The 16684-nt window shown below is 47.3% G+C and overlaps 1 protein-coding gene across 1 annotated transcript in view; it reads left to right on the top strand.

The window, feature by feature from the left end:
• Positions 1-16684, top strand: part of LOC125746073 (multiple C2 and transmembrane domain-containing protein 1-like) — a 130137-nt gene that overhangs the window by 107470 nt on the left and 5983 nt on the right. Inside the window, 4 exon segments of the mRNA XM_049019684.1 lie at positions 4340-4399; positions 14743-14852; positions 15663-15772; positions 16280-16377. Coding sequence (XP_048875641.1) covers positions 4340-4399; positions 14743-14852; positions 15663-15772; positions 16280-16377 — 378 coding nt within the window.

Here is a 16684-nt window from a genome sequence, read left to right as displayed (position 1 = left end):
GTGTTTTTGCATGGCGCCGGCTAGCTCCCTGAGTTTCCCTTTGAAGATGCCGTTGACGCGGTGTAGCGCGGCCCGACGGCTGACCGCAGCCGAGCGGTGAGGGAGTCCCCCGCCTTTGAGGAAGCTCAGCATTGCAAATCACAACCATGGGATGAAAAGGTTTGGCTTTTAACTCTTTGGGCATTGGGCAGAATGAGGGGTCTGGGCAGTTAGCCTGTAATCCTGCTTTCCACAAAATATGGGAAAAACAATTATTATTGTTCTCCACCGTTTGTGTCCCTGTTTCATGACCTGTCATTGGATTTCACTGTCAGGCTTCATTCACTGTCCATTCTGGATTTTGCATGGTGTGCACGACACATTCGGAACAATGGCGATTACGTGAAATGGATAAGCAGCGCGCCAGAGCTCTGGCCAGGACTGCAAGGACCCCAGTTTGACGACACATTCCAGGGCTGTGCTCCTTCGGCTTTACAGACAGCATATCCTGTCACTTTTTTAACACTTGTGCTATGAAACTTGCATAGTTTTCATTTATAGACCTATACGCAGTCAGGTCATGTGTATGTTTTATTTATGCCTAGTGCCGCTGATAGTGTTGCCTTCTCAATACCAGAGGGAACAGGTTTGCACCAATGGGGAAAAGGTGCAAGAGGTTTCCCCCTAGGCGGCTGCATCTGTCAAAGCTGGGATCTCCAGGCTGGCCCATTACTTCCCGTGGCTGCTGTTCGACTTGCTGATCACCAGAAATCGCGCCCCGTAGGTTTCGGATCACTGCACGTCTCTGCCATCCCGGATCAGGCAACAGATTTTCAAATTTCAGAAAAATCAGAAGTGGCTGCATGGGTTGAAACATTAATCGAAGCTTCAAATCAATTATATATTAGTCCCTGTACTGGTTTCACGGATCAATCTAATGGGAAAAGATGCGAATTAAATAACCACTTTCAGTGTCCTTGTTAGTATTTATAATCATACATATGATCTCCACATGATGAGGTCACTGAGCCCGAAACTTATTCCAGGAACCACAGGCCGAGAAACAGGGGAGACCCTGCAGCTGGTGCCGGTCTAGTGCCACAGGTGGAAAGTTCAGCGGCAGAAGGTATAAATCCAGGCCTGGGTGTTTCACCTAACCAGTTAAGTATGAAGAGTCACAAAGTAGTCAACTGGTTGGTTGAAACAAAATCTTGCTTTGGATTTGTACTTTCTGAAGCTGAACTTTCCATCTCTGTCTAGTGCACAGCACCTACTGACAACGAACTTACTTTAATGTTTGTCAGGCTGCAGAAGGAAACCAGGATATCCGGTGGAAACGCACACAAACATGCTCAAATTATATACAACAAACAAAAAGTTTGAGATGAATTACCAGCACGTGCTTTTGCAGAGAACATCGAGGGGTGTCTGCAGGGCTGCGGTGGTCTTCCTCAGGTGCTTCTCCCCTGCTGTCTGCTGAACCACTCTTTACCTCACGCTCAGATATATATTTCATCATGTGTTTTTTAATATAAATTATGTATGGTAAATTTGGCAAATTATGTTCTTTTTATACAGTCAAGGACATGTCATTTTACTGAACAAAATTAAGGTCAAGAGCATCCCTCAAAGGTAAAAGAGCCCCTCCCTTTCTGGGGCTATTTTCACTTAATCACAGCACCCCCTGCTGCCTGCCATGTACTCCTACACTTCTGGGGGTGCCAGAGGAGCCTTATGTTAAACTTGAGCCCCGGGGTCTCTGGTCTGCATGCTGTGTAGGAGCGGTCTGCGCCGAAAGCAGCTGGACTGCGTCACAGATTCTATTTTTCTCCAATAAAAAAAATTCTTTTCATCTTGGACTTGGATGGCTTCGGTTTGAACTCCCGCAGAGCTTGTCACGCTGGAGGCCAGGGCTAAGATCCCAGATACAGCATCTTTACACACTGATTACGGAAAATCAGAATAATCAAGTGCCAATTATCACCCTGTGTTAGAGAAAATGAGGTATTAAGGGTTTTTAGATCTTGCCAGGTAGCTGCCCAGACGCTCGTCTTACCGCAGATGCACTTTCGCTACATATAAAGTATGCGGCGGTATCGTCAACATGTTGATCATGTCAACCAGGGAACTGAGACAGCGCTTATTTATTCTGCATGCGCCCATGAGGGTTAGAACACTTAGGTTCGGGAATTGAGCTTTTAAGGAGGAAGTTGCTTTAAATGACGTCAGTAGAAATGAGAGACACCGGGAGAGTGTGGATGTTCTGGGGGAGGGGTGATGTCAGGGAACACGTCCCGCTGCTCATGAATTGTTAAGGGTATGAAGTAAGTCTTCGCTATGTGAGGGGAGTGAGAGATGGAGATCGATGGCTCGTCTCTCTGGGGTTTCCGGCTCTTTCCGTTTCTCATGACGAGCAGAACAGCTATTTGTGCGTTTTACTCGGCTCACCAACTCGCTTGCATCCCAGAGGTGTCAATAAAATCACCCCACCCCGCCCCGCAATCCTACCGTATCCGTATCTGGTGTATTTTTTTTTTATTTTGCCTTCCCAAAGAGCAAGTTTTCCATAACAAACTTTACACAGCCTCTTTCTTCAAAGTCAAACATCACGCCAAGGGTAGAGCGACATTGACACCTGAGACAAAGCCAAACCCACGATCACACCCCATCTCTTCATACGCCTTCTATAGCGAGTGTCCCTTGTGGTAGGTAACGTCCTTAACAACATTATCGCCCTCGTTTCTGCTGTGTCCCTCTGTTTGCACTTTTAATTGATATTCTTGGGGCTGGCACGGTTCCTGTCCTGCCGCCCACTCCCCACCGGGAGGGACACGGGCCGGTTAATGTAGGACGCTCGTGTAGACCCGCAGCGCTGTGCCCCAGTGACCGGCCCACGTGGCTCAACTGTGGCTGAACTCTGCGCCATTATTGATCGAGTCGCGCACTGTTACTGCCCGCTCTTGTTTACCCGGAGCACACAGCTGTTTGGCAGAATCTGCATTAACATAAGAGGCTTATGGCAGTCATCAGGGGAAGTGCACTAAAGCACAAGCAGTCTGCTGTATTGTTTGCTGGGTGAAGACTTTCAGTAACGGGTGACTTTATGGATAACGGATAATAAAGATGACTGCAGACAGAAATAGCCGTGTGATGTTTCAGTCTTGAGTTTAGTTGAGTTGCGTAGTTTGTTTCTGAATATTCATTGGCCGTGAATGACAGTGGGGAGCCAACAAATGATCTGCGATCCCTAGTCTGTGGAGGGGGGCCTTTGCAGGATAGTTACTAATTACTCTCTACTCAAAATTCACATGGTAGCATTTTAAGGTCAGTAACGATTGTTCATAGAACCTTCTGCTCTGACTCTAGTTTGAAGAGGAAACCAACAATAAGGAAAAAAAATAGGATTCCGGCGCTTTAAATAATTACCTATGTTATGGAAACATAATTAACTGATAAAGCGAACAGCGACAGACCATTTTTAAACTAGAAAAATTTCTGCATAATAATCAGGATTATTCATATAGATTTTTGTTTCCCTTAAAATTAACGTTACTTACCGATAAAAATGGAGGGAAATTTTGTCAGCTTAGGGATGTAGCCACCACGTCAGATAAGATAAGATCAAATAAGATAAGATAAAAGAAAACTTTATTTTTTTTCGCGACATCTCATCCTTTGGCAGCCCTCACAAAAACATGTTACAATTTAAATATAGCTTATCAAAATGAGAATAGACATATAGGAAGCAATAAACAATTTAAGCAGGGGATTCTACAAATATGCAGTGAAATACGTTAATGGTTGTACTGTTTGCGACTGTGTGTACAATTCGCAATATTCACAATACTTCCTGGGAAGTGACATGTTGGTCAGTTTGCAAAGTGGGGGGACGAGATGGACAGCGCATCTCTGGGAAGGAGAGTTTCTCAGTCTGTTTCTGTGGGGTCTGATTAGACTGTACCACTTGCCAGATGGTAGAGGTGCAAGCAGGTGATGGCCTGCTTGTGTATTATCCATGACAATGGCTCTAGCCTACATCACCAGTCTGAGTTGTAGTGTTCTCAGACAACATGGTCAATCCATCATGCTGCATACAGAACAATGTTTTTTGAAACCGCTCAGACTCGCTGTCAGCGAGCCAAGTCACTCGCCTTACTGTGTCCGAGTTGCTGATGAAGCTATTTAGATTACAGGCCGTGGGCCAGGTGCTGGATGCGTGGAGGATGTTGTTAGAGGATTCTAGCTGGAGGAAGCAGCATTTTAGGACCACACTTGTTCTTTCGCCATCTGTTATGGAAAACATTCCTCGGTTGATGTCATTCCTTTTCTCTTTCTTGTCTTTGTTCCGCACAACCACCAGCAGCAAGAAATGGAGGACATGCTTGGGGATGAGGACGAGGAATTCGACAAAGACGATAAGGTAACACTCGCTCGCTTATTTGCCCGACGGTCGCCTTTAGACCACTTGGTGGCGGTCCAAGATGCCCCTCATCCTGCGGCAGCAGCTGAAGGCAGAGCTACTCCGTCCAATCAACATCGCGGACCGTAAATCTTTACTTCTTATGGACGTCTTGGCTTGCCGGCATCACTAGAAAATGACAGTAATTCCTTCAGCCTCTCAATATGGCAGCTATGGGCCCGCTGGTTTAAACTTCTCCATAAGCCTCCTCTGTTGCTAAACAGTCTTAGCATGTCTACTTTGCACGAGCTGGCAAGGGGTGTAAGCTTCTGGCAACCATTGGTGCACTTCAGCTTAACACTGGCAAGGGAAAAGGGTGAGATAATGGGGACTGCACTCACGTCTTTCATTTCAAATGAGAACGATAGCAGTGAATGCACTTCTGCTTAAACTCACATGTAATTGACGTAATTACGAATGGACCTGCTCTTCAAATTGGGGCTGAAATTGAGGTAATTGCAAATGTGTTTTCCTTTTGAAATTGAAAGGGTAGATGGAGGTGTGTGGGGAGGGCGGGCGGTTGAGACGACCATAAATAAAAATCTGCTTCAGAAATTCAGATGGAAACCGTGATAATTGTAAGAAGTCCATGCCTTAGAATGGGGACACGGCCTGAGCGGGCCATGGTCAAAGCCGGCCTGTGGATTATCACTCCATATAAGAGTCTGTTATTGTTACAAATAGGCAGGGAGGCCATAAATACTGTAATTTACTGGGTCCAATTGCGTAGCTTTTGATCCACTGCTGTTACTTCTGTGTTAGATCTTCACTTTTAGCTGCAGATAGGCTGTGTTTCTCTTTTACAGGACGGCGGCAGCTCACCAATCCTTTCATGTAACCCTGCCCCAACTTTGCCCCCCCCCGACGTTTCAGTTAAGTGCACAGAGAGTGTAGATCAGGGGAGTGAACAAATTTGTCTCCTCCATTTGCTCACCGTCGTCCCCCAACCCCCACCCCCAAGCCCGCCATGACCAGCCCGGTGTCCGCGTTCCGCTCCGCTGGTGTAGCATTACAGTGTTCGGTCGGTGGTGAACCTTTTATGGGATGAAAGTGAAAATAAAATACACACACACAAGATCAATAAATGTGCCACAACTTCATTTTAATTGCACCTGAAGCATGTGTTACCAGACTATGCGATCCATCCCAGATGTTTAACCTTAGCTGGTGCCTCCCACACCCCCCCCCCACATCACTCTGCCCATAAGGCTGCCATTAGCTGGATAACCTTTGCTCCCAGGGATAAACGGGGCATTACATGTCGTGAGCCCCCAGCACCTGTTTTCCATTCAGTGTGCCCCCCCCACCCCCCCCAGCTGGGGCCCCCTCACCGGGGTCCTGTCCCTGTTGACGCGTGTTTCCATTTAGTGGATTTGTGGGCGGCTGTGAAATGAGGCCCATTCCGCGTCAGTCTGCCTCAGTGAAAGTCGGCCCCAATTGGGGTTGATAACTCCTCTGTTAAAGCCTGTCGGTTACCTGGGGGGGGGGCAGCATGCTGTCCCCGCCTCAGAGTGCGTAGCTGCTTACTGTTCACACGTAATTCCCAGGTTTCACATTTATTATACTTTAACCTTTTGTATACTTAGATGCGTAATGTGGCATTTCCCTCACTCTCCTCTTGTTTTTCGGCGTAAATGTCCGAGCTACGCCGACCTTAATGCCTTCAGAAAGTTTTTGTACATTTGTTCAGTTAGCATCAGATACATCCCAACCGCAGTGAGTACAATGAGCAATTGCATATTAATTACCTTGCACTGGTAACATGCTGTTCAATTAATTGACTAAACAAGCATGTTTGTACATACAATGGACACTTTTACTCAAGGGGATGGGATGTTGGTGCCTCAAAGTGAGTAGACTGTGCTGCGTGTGATATGTCTGTGTTTTTTTTTACCACTCTGTGTCCAAAAAGTCCTTTACGCCAAAGTGTCATTGTCTTTTTTTCTACCATGTTTCCGCTTGTGAAAGCTACACAGAGAGCCCCCCCACTGCGCGGGCCACCTGGCCTGCTGCTAAGCCTGCAGCTACGTTAGCGCTAGTGTGGCGTGCCACGACAAGGTCTCCCAGTCACTCCGTCACAAGTGCAGCCACGTTAGGCTTGCGTGCTACAGCGCAGGGTCCCAGACAACCCCCCCCCCCCCCCCCCAGCAATCTCCAAACGACGGGAGAAGAACACCTGTTCTCACCCGCTGGGGTTCGTAAGCTGTGGTCTTCAGTGTTATGGTGTTAACCAAATTTTAATGAGTGTGTCATTAATGCAACGCGGCTGCCCCCCCTCCCCCCCCATGAGACCAGGCCTGGCTGTCATGTTCTCCGATTGGCCGAGCAGACTGGCAGCAGAATGCTTGTCTGGTCCCAGATGATGTCCCTTCGCTGTTCAGTCAACCTTGTGACGTATGTATGAGAGTAAAACAATGAGCGGGTGAACGTGTCTGTGTGTCGCGACGTGGGGCAGCCTGTTACCGCCGAACAGATTTGGTTAGACAGGATTCCCCTAGACGGACGTAGACGCCGTCACATAACATTGGCAATGTGTATGATGTCAAAATGCAAAAGCAATCAGCTTTCAATCACCTTTCCCAGTGCGATTTCTGGGTCAGAGTTTAAGCTTTTTGAAATTCTGACATTCCCCGAAGGTGTCTAATCACCAGTGTTGTCATCAACTGGAAAGGCTCCGAGCTCGAATCTCGGAAATAGAAAGCAAGGTTTGATGGGAGAAGCAAGTTCCAGTTTGTTACTGTCGTCAACAAGGCACAGAAGGAAGGTGAGAAATGCCTTTGCTCTACAAAAGAGTCACATAGGAGAGACACGGCCGGAATGTGACCACATGTGGCCCTTGGCATCTCTGAATCACAGTGCTGGCCTGCTGCGGGACCATGGGAGTATGTGCTGACCCAGGCTGGAAGCTGCAGATACGACAGGGCAGATTGCCGTGACCGTCAGACAGGCTCACTTCCACCTTCGTATACCGGTGGGGGCTGTACCGTTAGAATCACTGTCCAAAGGCATGCAGAGGAAATATTAATGAATGGAAACAGTGAATGAATATCACTCTGCTGTGCACAGGTGTGTCTTTTGTGTGGTTGATCAACATCTGACAGTCATCTGCCAGCACACTTCGCTTTTCTGATGCATTGTTCACAAAATCTGACATACAAACAAGACTGATAATATTGTCTGCAAACAGCATGTAAAATCCAACACAAATGGATCGAGGATTGTCACCATGTTCGAATTTTATATAGTTATATTTTTTTGACTGTTTAACCGGCAGGTAAAAAAAATAGAAGAATCTCTTTGGCGTTATCGTGTTCGTGCCTGTAAGGGGGAGTCTTGCAGACTGACGAAGCAGTTGTAGCTGATAAAACGAGGCAGTTAGATATGTCAGCAGATTGTGAGTATTAGCTCATAGTTATAGTACCTGGGAGGTTACAAGACCCAGCAAATACCACAGAAAAGAAAAAAAAATATATAAAAAAAACACCTCTCACATGTCAGATCTGGTTCATTGGGCAGAAATGGAGGGAAATGAAAAACGGATTTACCTTTTTATTCAAAGAAAGGAAGAAAAGTGTAGAAACGGATCCTAAATCGTGACCACTATAGTAAAGTCTGAAATTACAGTAGGGCTGATCTGTAGATTACACATGGGGGAGGAAATTTGCCTGTGCGACAGGGCCCCCCCTCTCCGATCTCGCAGATAGTGTCGTACTAGAATGTAACGGATCTAAAGAGCATACATGGATTATTTTACAGCTTTAAAATTTTGTGTGACGGCAAACTTGTTTGTGGGACATTAATCTTGCGATTTGCCACGCGCGGCCACGGGCGACGAGATGTTTTTTCCACTTTTAGTTGAAAAGAACGAGAGAGAGAGAGAAAAAGTTTGTGTTGCCTGGAGATGTGTGTGCTTTCCTCTGAAGAGCGGAGCTTCACGAGGTGAAGGATGTTGTGACTTTCATATGAACTGTTAAAGAAAAAAAATGAAAGTAGGAAGAACAAAGACCTCGCCTCTTTTCAGAAAAAGCTTTATTGTTTATATAAAAATATTCAGGTCGGTCGTATTGTTCGTATTCCCCAAAGATACTCGAGGTATGCTTGATCCTTCTGCGTTTTTTTCGCCGGAATAGTGAAAATCGTTAGAACGTCCTGACAACCTTATCATACGTAAGGGGATGTGAACATATGCCCACCCGTCGGCCGTTTAAACAACCACTAAAAAGAAACAATGAAAACATCAGAGATTCTGGAGACATCTACGAGGTGTACAAGGCAATTACACCTTTACTTTGCGGAATGGGTTGTCTTTAAGTCATGAAGATGTACCGAAAGAGCTCCACACAGGAAAGGACAGAACGTCGGATGTCAATGAGCATTTTTCCCCTGAAATGGCATGTTACTGGCTAGTTCATGGGCATGGCCCGTCAAAGAAGAAAGGACTCCACTATACGCTTGTTGATGTCTGTGGCAGATTGAATTCTGAGGTCAGAACCCACAGCTCCGTGTGAGTGAGTTCTTTTTTTGTTACGAAGGAGGTTTGACATTTCTGGTTTTGAGTCAGAAGGCATCAGAGTTCACAGAGGTTTGCTGATTGGGACTGTTGTCGTTCCCTCAGAAACTCACTTTTGGTGTCATGTTACAAGTTTCCCCATTGAACTTTGAAGGCACGGTGTCACCACTGTTTTTTGGGATTTGGGATCAGTGGGGGGGGGCAGTCACTGTCATACTGGTTGAAGTGCTGAGCATCAGATGCGAGACACTATAACCCTTGTATCACTAAACACAGCCAAACACATGACAGGACACGAAGACGACCAGTGTGGTGAAATGTCTGGGGACATACTCTTCGAGAAGCCATAATCTATATTTCGCTGTTAATAATTCACTTGTAAATAAGACTTATTTAATACCACTGTTCCTGACAAATAATCTATGTTGAATTCTTAAATTGAATTTTGAATTTGATCCTGAAACGGTCTAATAACCAGATAATTATGACTTAAAAGTTACACTCATTGAATGAATATCGTAGATAGTTAAAGATGTAATCGCTGTGTTATCTAGGGTGACTGGCAGAGTTAGCTGATTGAGTCTCTGTGATGTGGGCCCTCTCTATGGACCCGTGTGCACCCTCTGACCCGTACGGTGTGCCACGGCCGCTGCAGAAAGACGGCAGGCAAAACGGAACTCAGAGTGGCGCCATGTTCTTCTGACAACCTTGTTTTTGGAAGATGGAGAGCGCCGTCGTGAATCCAGGACAGCGAAGGATGAAAATAATTGGGCTCCATTCATCAGCACGGGCATTCTGGGAGCCTGCGAGGACACGGGAAGGAGAGGCGGGCCAGGGACAGTGCGGGGCAGGCCGAGTCTCGTGCTGGCGGGGTCGCGCAGGCTGGTGGGGGAGAGGCGGGAGCCTCAGCCGACCTTGAGGCTGATGGAGCACCGGCAAGCTCGGAACCTCGGGGGGCCATGGGGGGGGCAGCCTGTCCCCCGTTAGGAGGACAGACGCCTCTAGCTGTTGTTTGCAGGCTGCGGCTGCCGGTGAGGTCGGGCTGGAAATAGGTTCCCCCAACTATTTCTGCATATGAATTTGTACATTTGCCCTCGGACCGGTGTGTTCTCTGCGATGGCCGCGGTCAAGGAGGATTGCTCCGGTGAGATTGTGACGGCACTCCTCTGGCGGACTCCGCTCGCTGCCTGTGACTGCCGCTCTGCCGCATTTCATCTGCCTGGGTTTGGGCTCCTGGACCTGGGACAGCGAGTGAGAGTGTCCTGGACATTCCCCTGTTAGGTCAAACAAACATATACATGTGGTTTTGTAAGATGTGGTTATGAAAGAAGGGAAGAAAGGGGGGAAATATGCACACCCTGTACTCCCAGAACATGTTACTTGCAAAATAAATCATTTATCAAAATGAGAGATGAAGCATCTCCTGCTTTTATGTGCTTGTGGCCAGAGGCCATGCAAGCAACACTACCTTCAGCTGCTCTAAAGTTCTGTTTTCATCACTTGGTTTGTTTTTTTTTTTAATCTTAATAAAAGCCTCGTGCACCATTGTGCCTCTTTGATTCGGTCAGGGGCCACGGTGAAGGAGGTTTGTGAACTTTCCAGGCAAATTCAACTGCCAGGTAAACAGATCCAGTGTGGGGCAATGTTGAGGAATCATTAAATGCTCGAACGAGGGTGTTACAGCAGCCGCTGTGTGGTGCTCAGTGGGATCCAAGGTGCATTCGTCTTGTGAGGGATTTACGCTGCGGCTGTTCAAACTGATTAGGGTGTAAGTTTGCTAGTGCTCTCAAATCAGAGCGACTTTACATTTAAAGGGAAGTATTTCAAGAAATAATTTCCTTGCTTGTATGATTTCAGATATATGTCTGAATGTGAAAGGGGAGGTTTGGAATCCCTTTTGGTCACAGTTCACTTCCTTGATCCCATCATTTCCTGTTGCCTTGCAGTGACATGCCAGGGTCTTTGACTGGTATCATTCAGTCCTCATGCTGCGGAGGCAGTTTTTCTGGGAAGGACAAATTAAACTTGAGTGTGAGTGCTGACTCTTCGGTCACGGTTGGGTCATGGGTTACGGTGGGGTAATGGTCGCAGTCAGATCAATGGTCATGCTGACACCTTATAGACTAAAGCATCCTCTATGAATAACAACTCCATGTCACAACTGAAATAATGGACTGAAATCAGCACCGAAGCTGATAAACAGTATTTCTGCAAAATCAACATCATTCTTTGCTAGTCTGATTCAATAGCAGATTGACATTCACGTTATAACAGCTCCCTCATTTTACACTGTGATCTTGCTGCTATGACTTATTGTTCTCTGGCATTAATGTAGTAAAATCATTAGGAAGAGTTAAAAATGTCCGTTTTAATTCGCAAATCCAAACCTCCTTCGATCATGATAGACTCGCCAGACCAGACGCCGGTTTCAAATTACTGCTAGAACGCGCTGACTAGCGTAATTAATCTTTCTACTCCAATGAAATCTGTATCCGTTGTAGGTATTATAATGGTGGGCGGTGATATTAGCGTCTAAAATAAATTTATGTTAATAATCTATTGGGCAAGACTACAGCGCCCCATTTCTTAGCATGAATAGGAGACGTAGATCAAATGGGGGTATGTACAGAATCTGAAGAATGGTCCATTAAAATCCAGGAATTTAATAATGAGGATGCACTTTAAATCTCGGGGATACTGACTGACGTAGCCGGATCACTCAGATGCATCGTTCGAATGGCTAAACATTTTGCTTAATTTGTACACATTTTAGCCTGATTAGTTCTGGGAGCTGCATGCCTGTGCATTGGGGGTGGGTTATAATAGTGAAAAAGAAGGACCTAGATGGCCACAGATTCTAAAATGTGGTCAAGCTAGAACTCCTTTGTAACGGTTCCTGTACAAGGAGCTCTCCCGCAGTCACAGTGATCCTTTGTGCTGTAACGTGCTGTCATGATGACCCGTGTGGGCCGTAACCAATTCAGCAATCATGCTCTGGCAGTCAAAGACTGTGGGCATTGGCTTAAAGGTGATTTATCTTTGGATAAAATTGTCCTAATAAACTTGCAATGCATATATATTTTTCTGTAGTCCCAGGAATTCCGTCCAGGAGCTGTCCCACCTTTATGGCTCGTGGCCCTAGGCTTGTCGGCAGCCTCTCCTGGATACGCGGCCCGGAAAATAGACTGATGCGTGAAGCCCTGGCATCTGTCCTCGTACTCCGTGATCCCTGAGCCACTGTATATATGTAGCAGACTCTCTGCCACAACCAGGTTAGGAGAAATCTCAAGAAAATAAAGGGATATGAACATGCTGAGAAGATGAATTAAGACGCCCAGGTGATGATGTCCAACGTCGGTCATGCCTAAGGAGCCCGGTCCTCCTGGCAGCGTCACCGGCCAGATCAGTGGGACCTACGTGACGTCATGAAACCTGAGTCCGTATTACCTTCTGCGGAATCAAGTGGGTGCCCATGGTTCCCCTCCCGCCCACGCGAGGTGAAATTAAAGGCCCCCCCCCCGTTTGTCACACCCACTCAGCGCCAGGCTGGATGAGGCAGCTGGACTCGTTGATGCACCCGTTCCGGTATCATGCCGATGTGCAAATGGGCCAGAGCTGCAGACCAGCTGCGCAGTCTGCCTGGGCTTGCATTGCATGCACGGGTGCTGCTGACGGTAATAAGAGACCCACGGCGCGAGCACGGGGGATGGTAAATGCGGACATTAATGCCACTTATCTACGGGTGTTTTACCTTTCGGCTGCATGATCGTGCGTTGGGATATTCGGACATATTAATTGACGATTGATCATTACTGCGATATTCCAACCATGGAAAGCCTACATTTAAGCTGCAGTAACTGAAAAATTAGCATACATTTTTCTCTAGTGTTTCTTCTATAAATGTCCTTATAGAACCCCCCCACCCAGACACACACCCACATCACCCCACTACTCAACCCGGGACAGAAAAGACAGCATTTCAGAGAGAGTCAGCCCAGGTCTGGGAGGCATGTGGCGAGGGTTTGGATTCCGATGACCGCTGACCCCCATCGCTCCCCCACCCCGGCACTCCGGCTCCTCTCCCCCTCGGGCCATTCCTGGGCTTGGCCTCCCCCAGAAAACAATAGGGCTCACGTACACGCAGTTTTATTTTGACGGGTAACGCGAAACAGATGGAGCCGCGGGAAGAAAGAAACGTCTTGTAAAAAAAGAGGAAAATAACCCCGGGACGCTGTCTAATTACTTCTGTTTGTCTTGTGTGGCGCTCAGCCATGTGGGCCCTCTTGGCAGCGCGGAGCTTCATTTTTCATGTGTGTTCCACAGGGGCGCGGGTGCAGCGCCGGTCCTGCCAAGGGGTGCAGAGGTGGGAGGGGAGTCCAAGTTTAGCAGGGGTGCGTGCTCAGCCCGGCGTTGCGAAGAGGCATTCCTCACTTTTATAGGTCACTTTTACTGATGGGCCCATGTCAAGCGCTCTATTCTTGTCGTTAGGGAGCGGCGTAAAAAAAAAAGAGAGAGGAGTTTACCCGCTACGGCGGCCTGTGCCCGCAGCGAGCGGCGCCTGCTTTTCCCAGCGGGCTGTCTGTTATACCCGCGGCCCGCTAATCGCATTTCTGTCGTTAGGGACAGATGTATGAGGATGTACGGAGAGCGGTCCACCGTGGGACTTTCTGTCTGCCAGAATTCTGAGAAACGCCAAAGTACACAGACGAGAAAGCATATATTTCTGCCTATGTATATACGTTTAATGCGGATATTTTGGTAGGGGGGTGGTCCTCCTGCATTAAATCTGCCCCCCTCAGCCCCCTCCTCTGTGGCCTTCTTTTAGCTTGAGACCTTGACGGGTGGTGGGGGTCAGTGGGGATTGCGTTACGCTGGGACCAGTCATGTTGAAAATGCATTCTACCTTTTCTGGTCTCTTCTGGCTGAAGCTGCAGCGGACCTTATAAGTGCCAGACACTAGATAAAGTGAGAGGCGCCCCTGCAGTACAGCATCCGCACTGGAGGTGCAGGCATCAGGGAATCAGCTGTAGATCCCCCGGTCGCTGCCGTTGCTTAAATGAACAGCAGGAATACGGAATGCCTCATTGGTTAGTGTTTCATTCAGCCAGAGCACCGGCGTCTCAGCTGTGCAGACCCCCCCTCCGCTGACCGTCGCCCCTTGTCTTGAGGTTTGGGGCAGATCGAGCCCGGGCCTCGCTCTCCCCGTCCCGGCATTCCGGCTGCTTCTGATGTGCTGCTGTTTCATGGCTGATTCGATTTGTGTGTCTGCATGTAAACCCAGTCATTTTTGTCTGTCCTTTTATTCTTTTTTTACGCCATGCACTTTCTGAAGCGCGTTTTGAAGCAGGCGGTGGTGGCATTTGCCATGATGAATGATGTATTGTATATATAATATGTAGATCATATATGTATATATATATATGCATTTTTCCGTTAGTGTATAATTTTCCGTTTTTTTCCTTTTACTGGAAAATTGGAAAATACCCTTTGGGAAATTCACTGTAAAGCCCTTTTGCCGCTTCTACAAAACGACTTTCTGCATTGTGCTTCTGTGCAAATGCGTTATATCAAATATAAAATGTATCGCCTTGGCTTCATGTGTCGCCAGTGCTCTCGTATTATTCCTATAAACATTATAAATATTCAGCTGAGAAAAATAATAACAGTAATTAAGCACAGCATCAAACTACTGCCATAGTTTAGGGGCGAGGAAGTGAGTCAAAGTGACCGGTAGCAGACCCGTCTCTGAGCTCCCCAGCCGCTAACGGCCTGTGTGCTTTGCATGTGCGTGCAGGACTCTGAGAGAAAGGGCTTCATGGACAAGCTGTACGCCATCCAGGATGTGTTCATCAGTGTGCAGAACGCACTGGGCGAGGTGGCGTCCTACGGGGAGAGGATAAAGAAGTGAGTACCAGCCGCCGCCCCGGGGCATTGCCACACATCTGTCCCTTGCATCTCGTTTATATGAAAATTGCGCCTAATAATTCTGATGAATACATTTAGAGGTGTCTGTGTGAGCCAGTGTCTATACATACAGCGGCAAGTTATTAAGCTGCAGATTCCAAGTGCTGTAAAATATATGACACATTACTGAAAATTCACTTTTTTTCTTTCTATTTTGTGTCGCCAGAAGGGTGTAGCTGTTCCCGGCTGTAAACCTGTATTTAACATTTGTCTGAACAACAGAAGACAGTTAAAATACATGAGGAATAGATAGATAGATAGATAGATAGATAGATAGATAGATAGATAGATAGATAGATAGATAGATAGATAGATAGATAGATAGATAGATAGATAGATAGATAGATAGATAGATAGATAGATAGATCGATGCCAGGAGCCGATGTGAGTCTGCGATGTCTCTGACATGTAGCAGTGAACCAGCAGAACGACAGGCTGATGGAGGCCTCCACTGTGATTCCAGCAAAGCCATTTATCCAGTACATATCACTTACTGGTTGGCTGTCGTTGGGTTAATGTACAATTTGTAGTTACCCCTTTTAATGAGAAATAATGTTTCAAATAATATTTAATGCCCCCCCCCCCCAAAATAAATCCAAATGCTGTGTCAATCATGCATTTACTCAGTAATTTAACTTGTACCAAATCATCAAATAGCAGTTTATGGTTATATATTAGGGTACTGACCATTGTACTAAGTACATCTAATGATACAACGGTTGTAATCCCTTTCCTTTGACCCCCCCACAGCACCTTCAACTGGGCTGTCCCTTTCCTAAGTTGCCTCGCCATTGTGGTGCTGATTCTGGCCACCCTGCTGGTCTACTTCATTCCTCTCCGGTACATCGTGCTAGCCTGGGGTGAGTGTGGCGCGGGGGGGCGCAGGGGGGCGGGGGGGGGCTGCCCACCAAGCCCCTTTGTTTCCCCTTCACACGGGGAGTCGGTCTGCCTCCAGATCCACATCCCAAACCACACACACCAACCCTCAATTTCTGCACCCTAACCCTCCACTCATGTTGCTGAATATCTATTCTATGTTTATTTAGTCTGGATGGTTGCATCATCCATCTATCCATCCATCCATCTTCCATAACCACCGGGTATCCATTCCAAGTTCACATAGAGCCTGGAGTCTGTCCCAGGAAACATGGCAGGGGACACCACAGACGGGGTGTCGCTCCATCGCATGGCACACACTCTCATAAAAATGGCGACTTACGAAGAATTTATTTGATGCTGGGTGGGGGGGGGGCACCAGGGTACCTGAAGGAGAATATACAGACTGCACGCTATCAAACCCACAGCCCAGGAGATTTGAGGCTATGCTGCTCCGCCCCGTTCCTTAGCCGGCCCTCTATCGCCCACAGGTGTTAACAAGTTCACAAGGAAACTACGCGACCCCTACAGCATCGACAACAATGAGCTGCTGGACTTCCTGTCCCGGGTTCCTTCTGACGTACAAGTGGTAGGTCCTCCCTCTCCACCTCATGCAGCCCCACACCACTCATCAACAGTGAGATGGATGTTCTCTCCATGCTTCACATTGTACACATTGCCAGCTCCCTTGAGCTTCAGGTGTGGCTCTCCTCATCATCGATGTCGCCCAGGATAGGATGCTGGTCCATCACAGGGACTCACTCTTTATCGAGTGCATAAGCACGCTCACATGCACAGTCACGTTCTAAGGAGGAAACCCACAGAGGAACATCTGTTTCGTCTTGATTGTTGCCTCTTCCTCATTAGTTCTCACAGGATCCAGGTTAATCACTGAC

This window comes from Brienomyrus brachyistius, chromosome 7 (genome assembly GCF_023856365.1).
Source record: "Brienomyrus brachyistius isolate T26 chromosome 7, BBRACH_0.4, whole genome shotgun sequence".
Classification (NCBI taxonomy): domain Eukaryota; kingdom Metazoa; phylum Chordata; class Actinopteri; order Osteoglossiformes; family Mormyridae; genus Brienomyrus; species Brienomyrus brachyistius.
The sequence above is the reverse complement of the archived record's forward strand: the minus strand, read 5'-3'. Positions and strand labels throughout refer to the sequence as shown.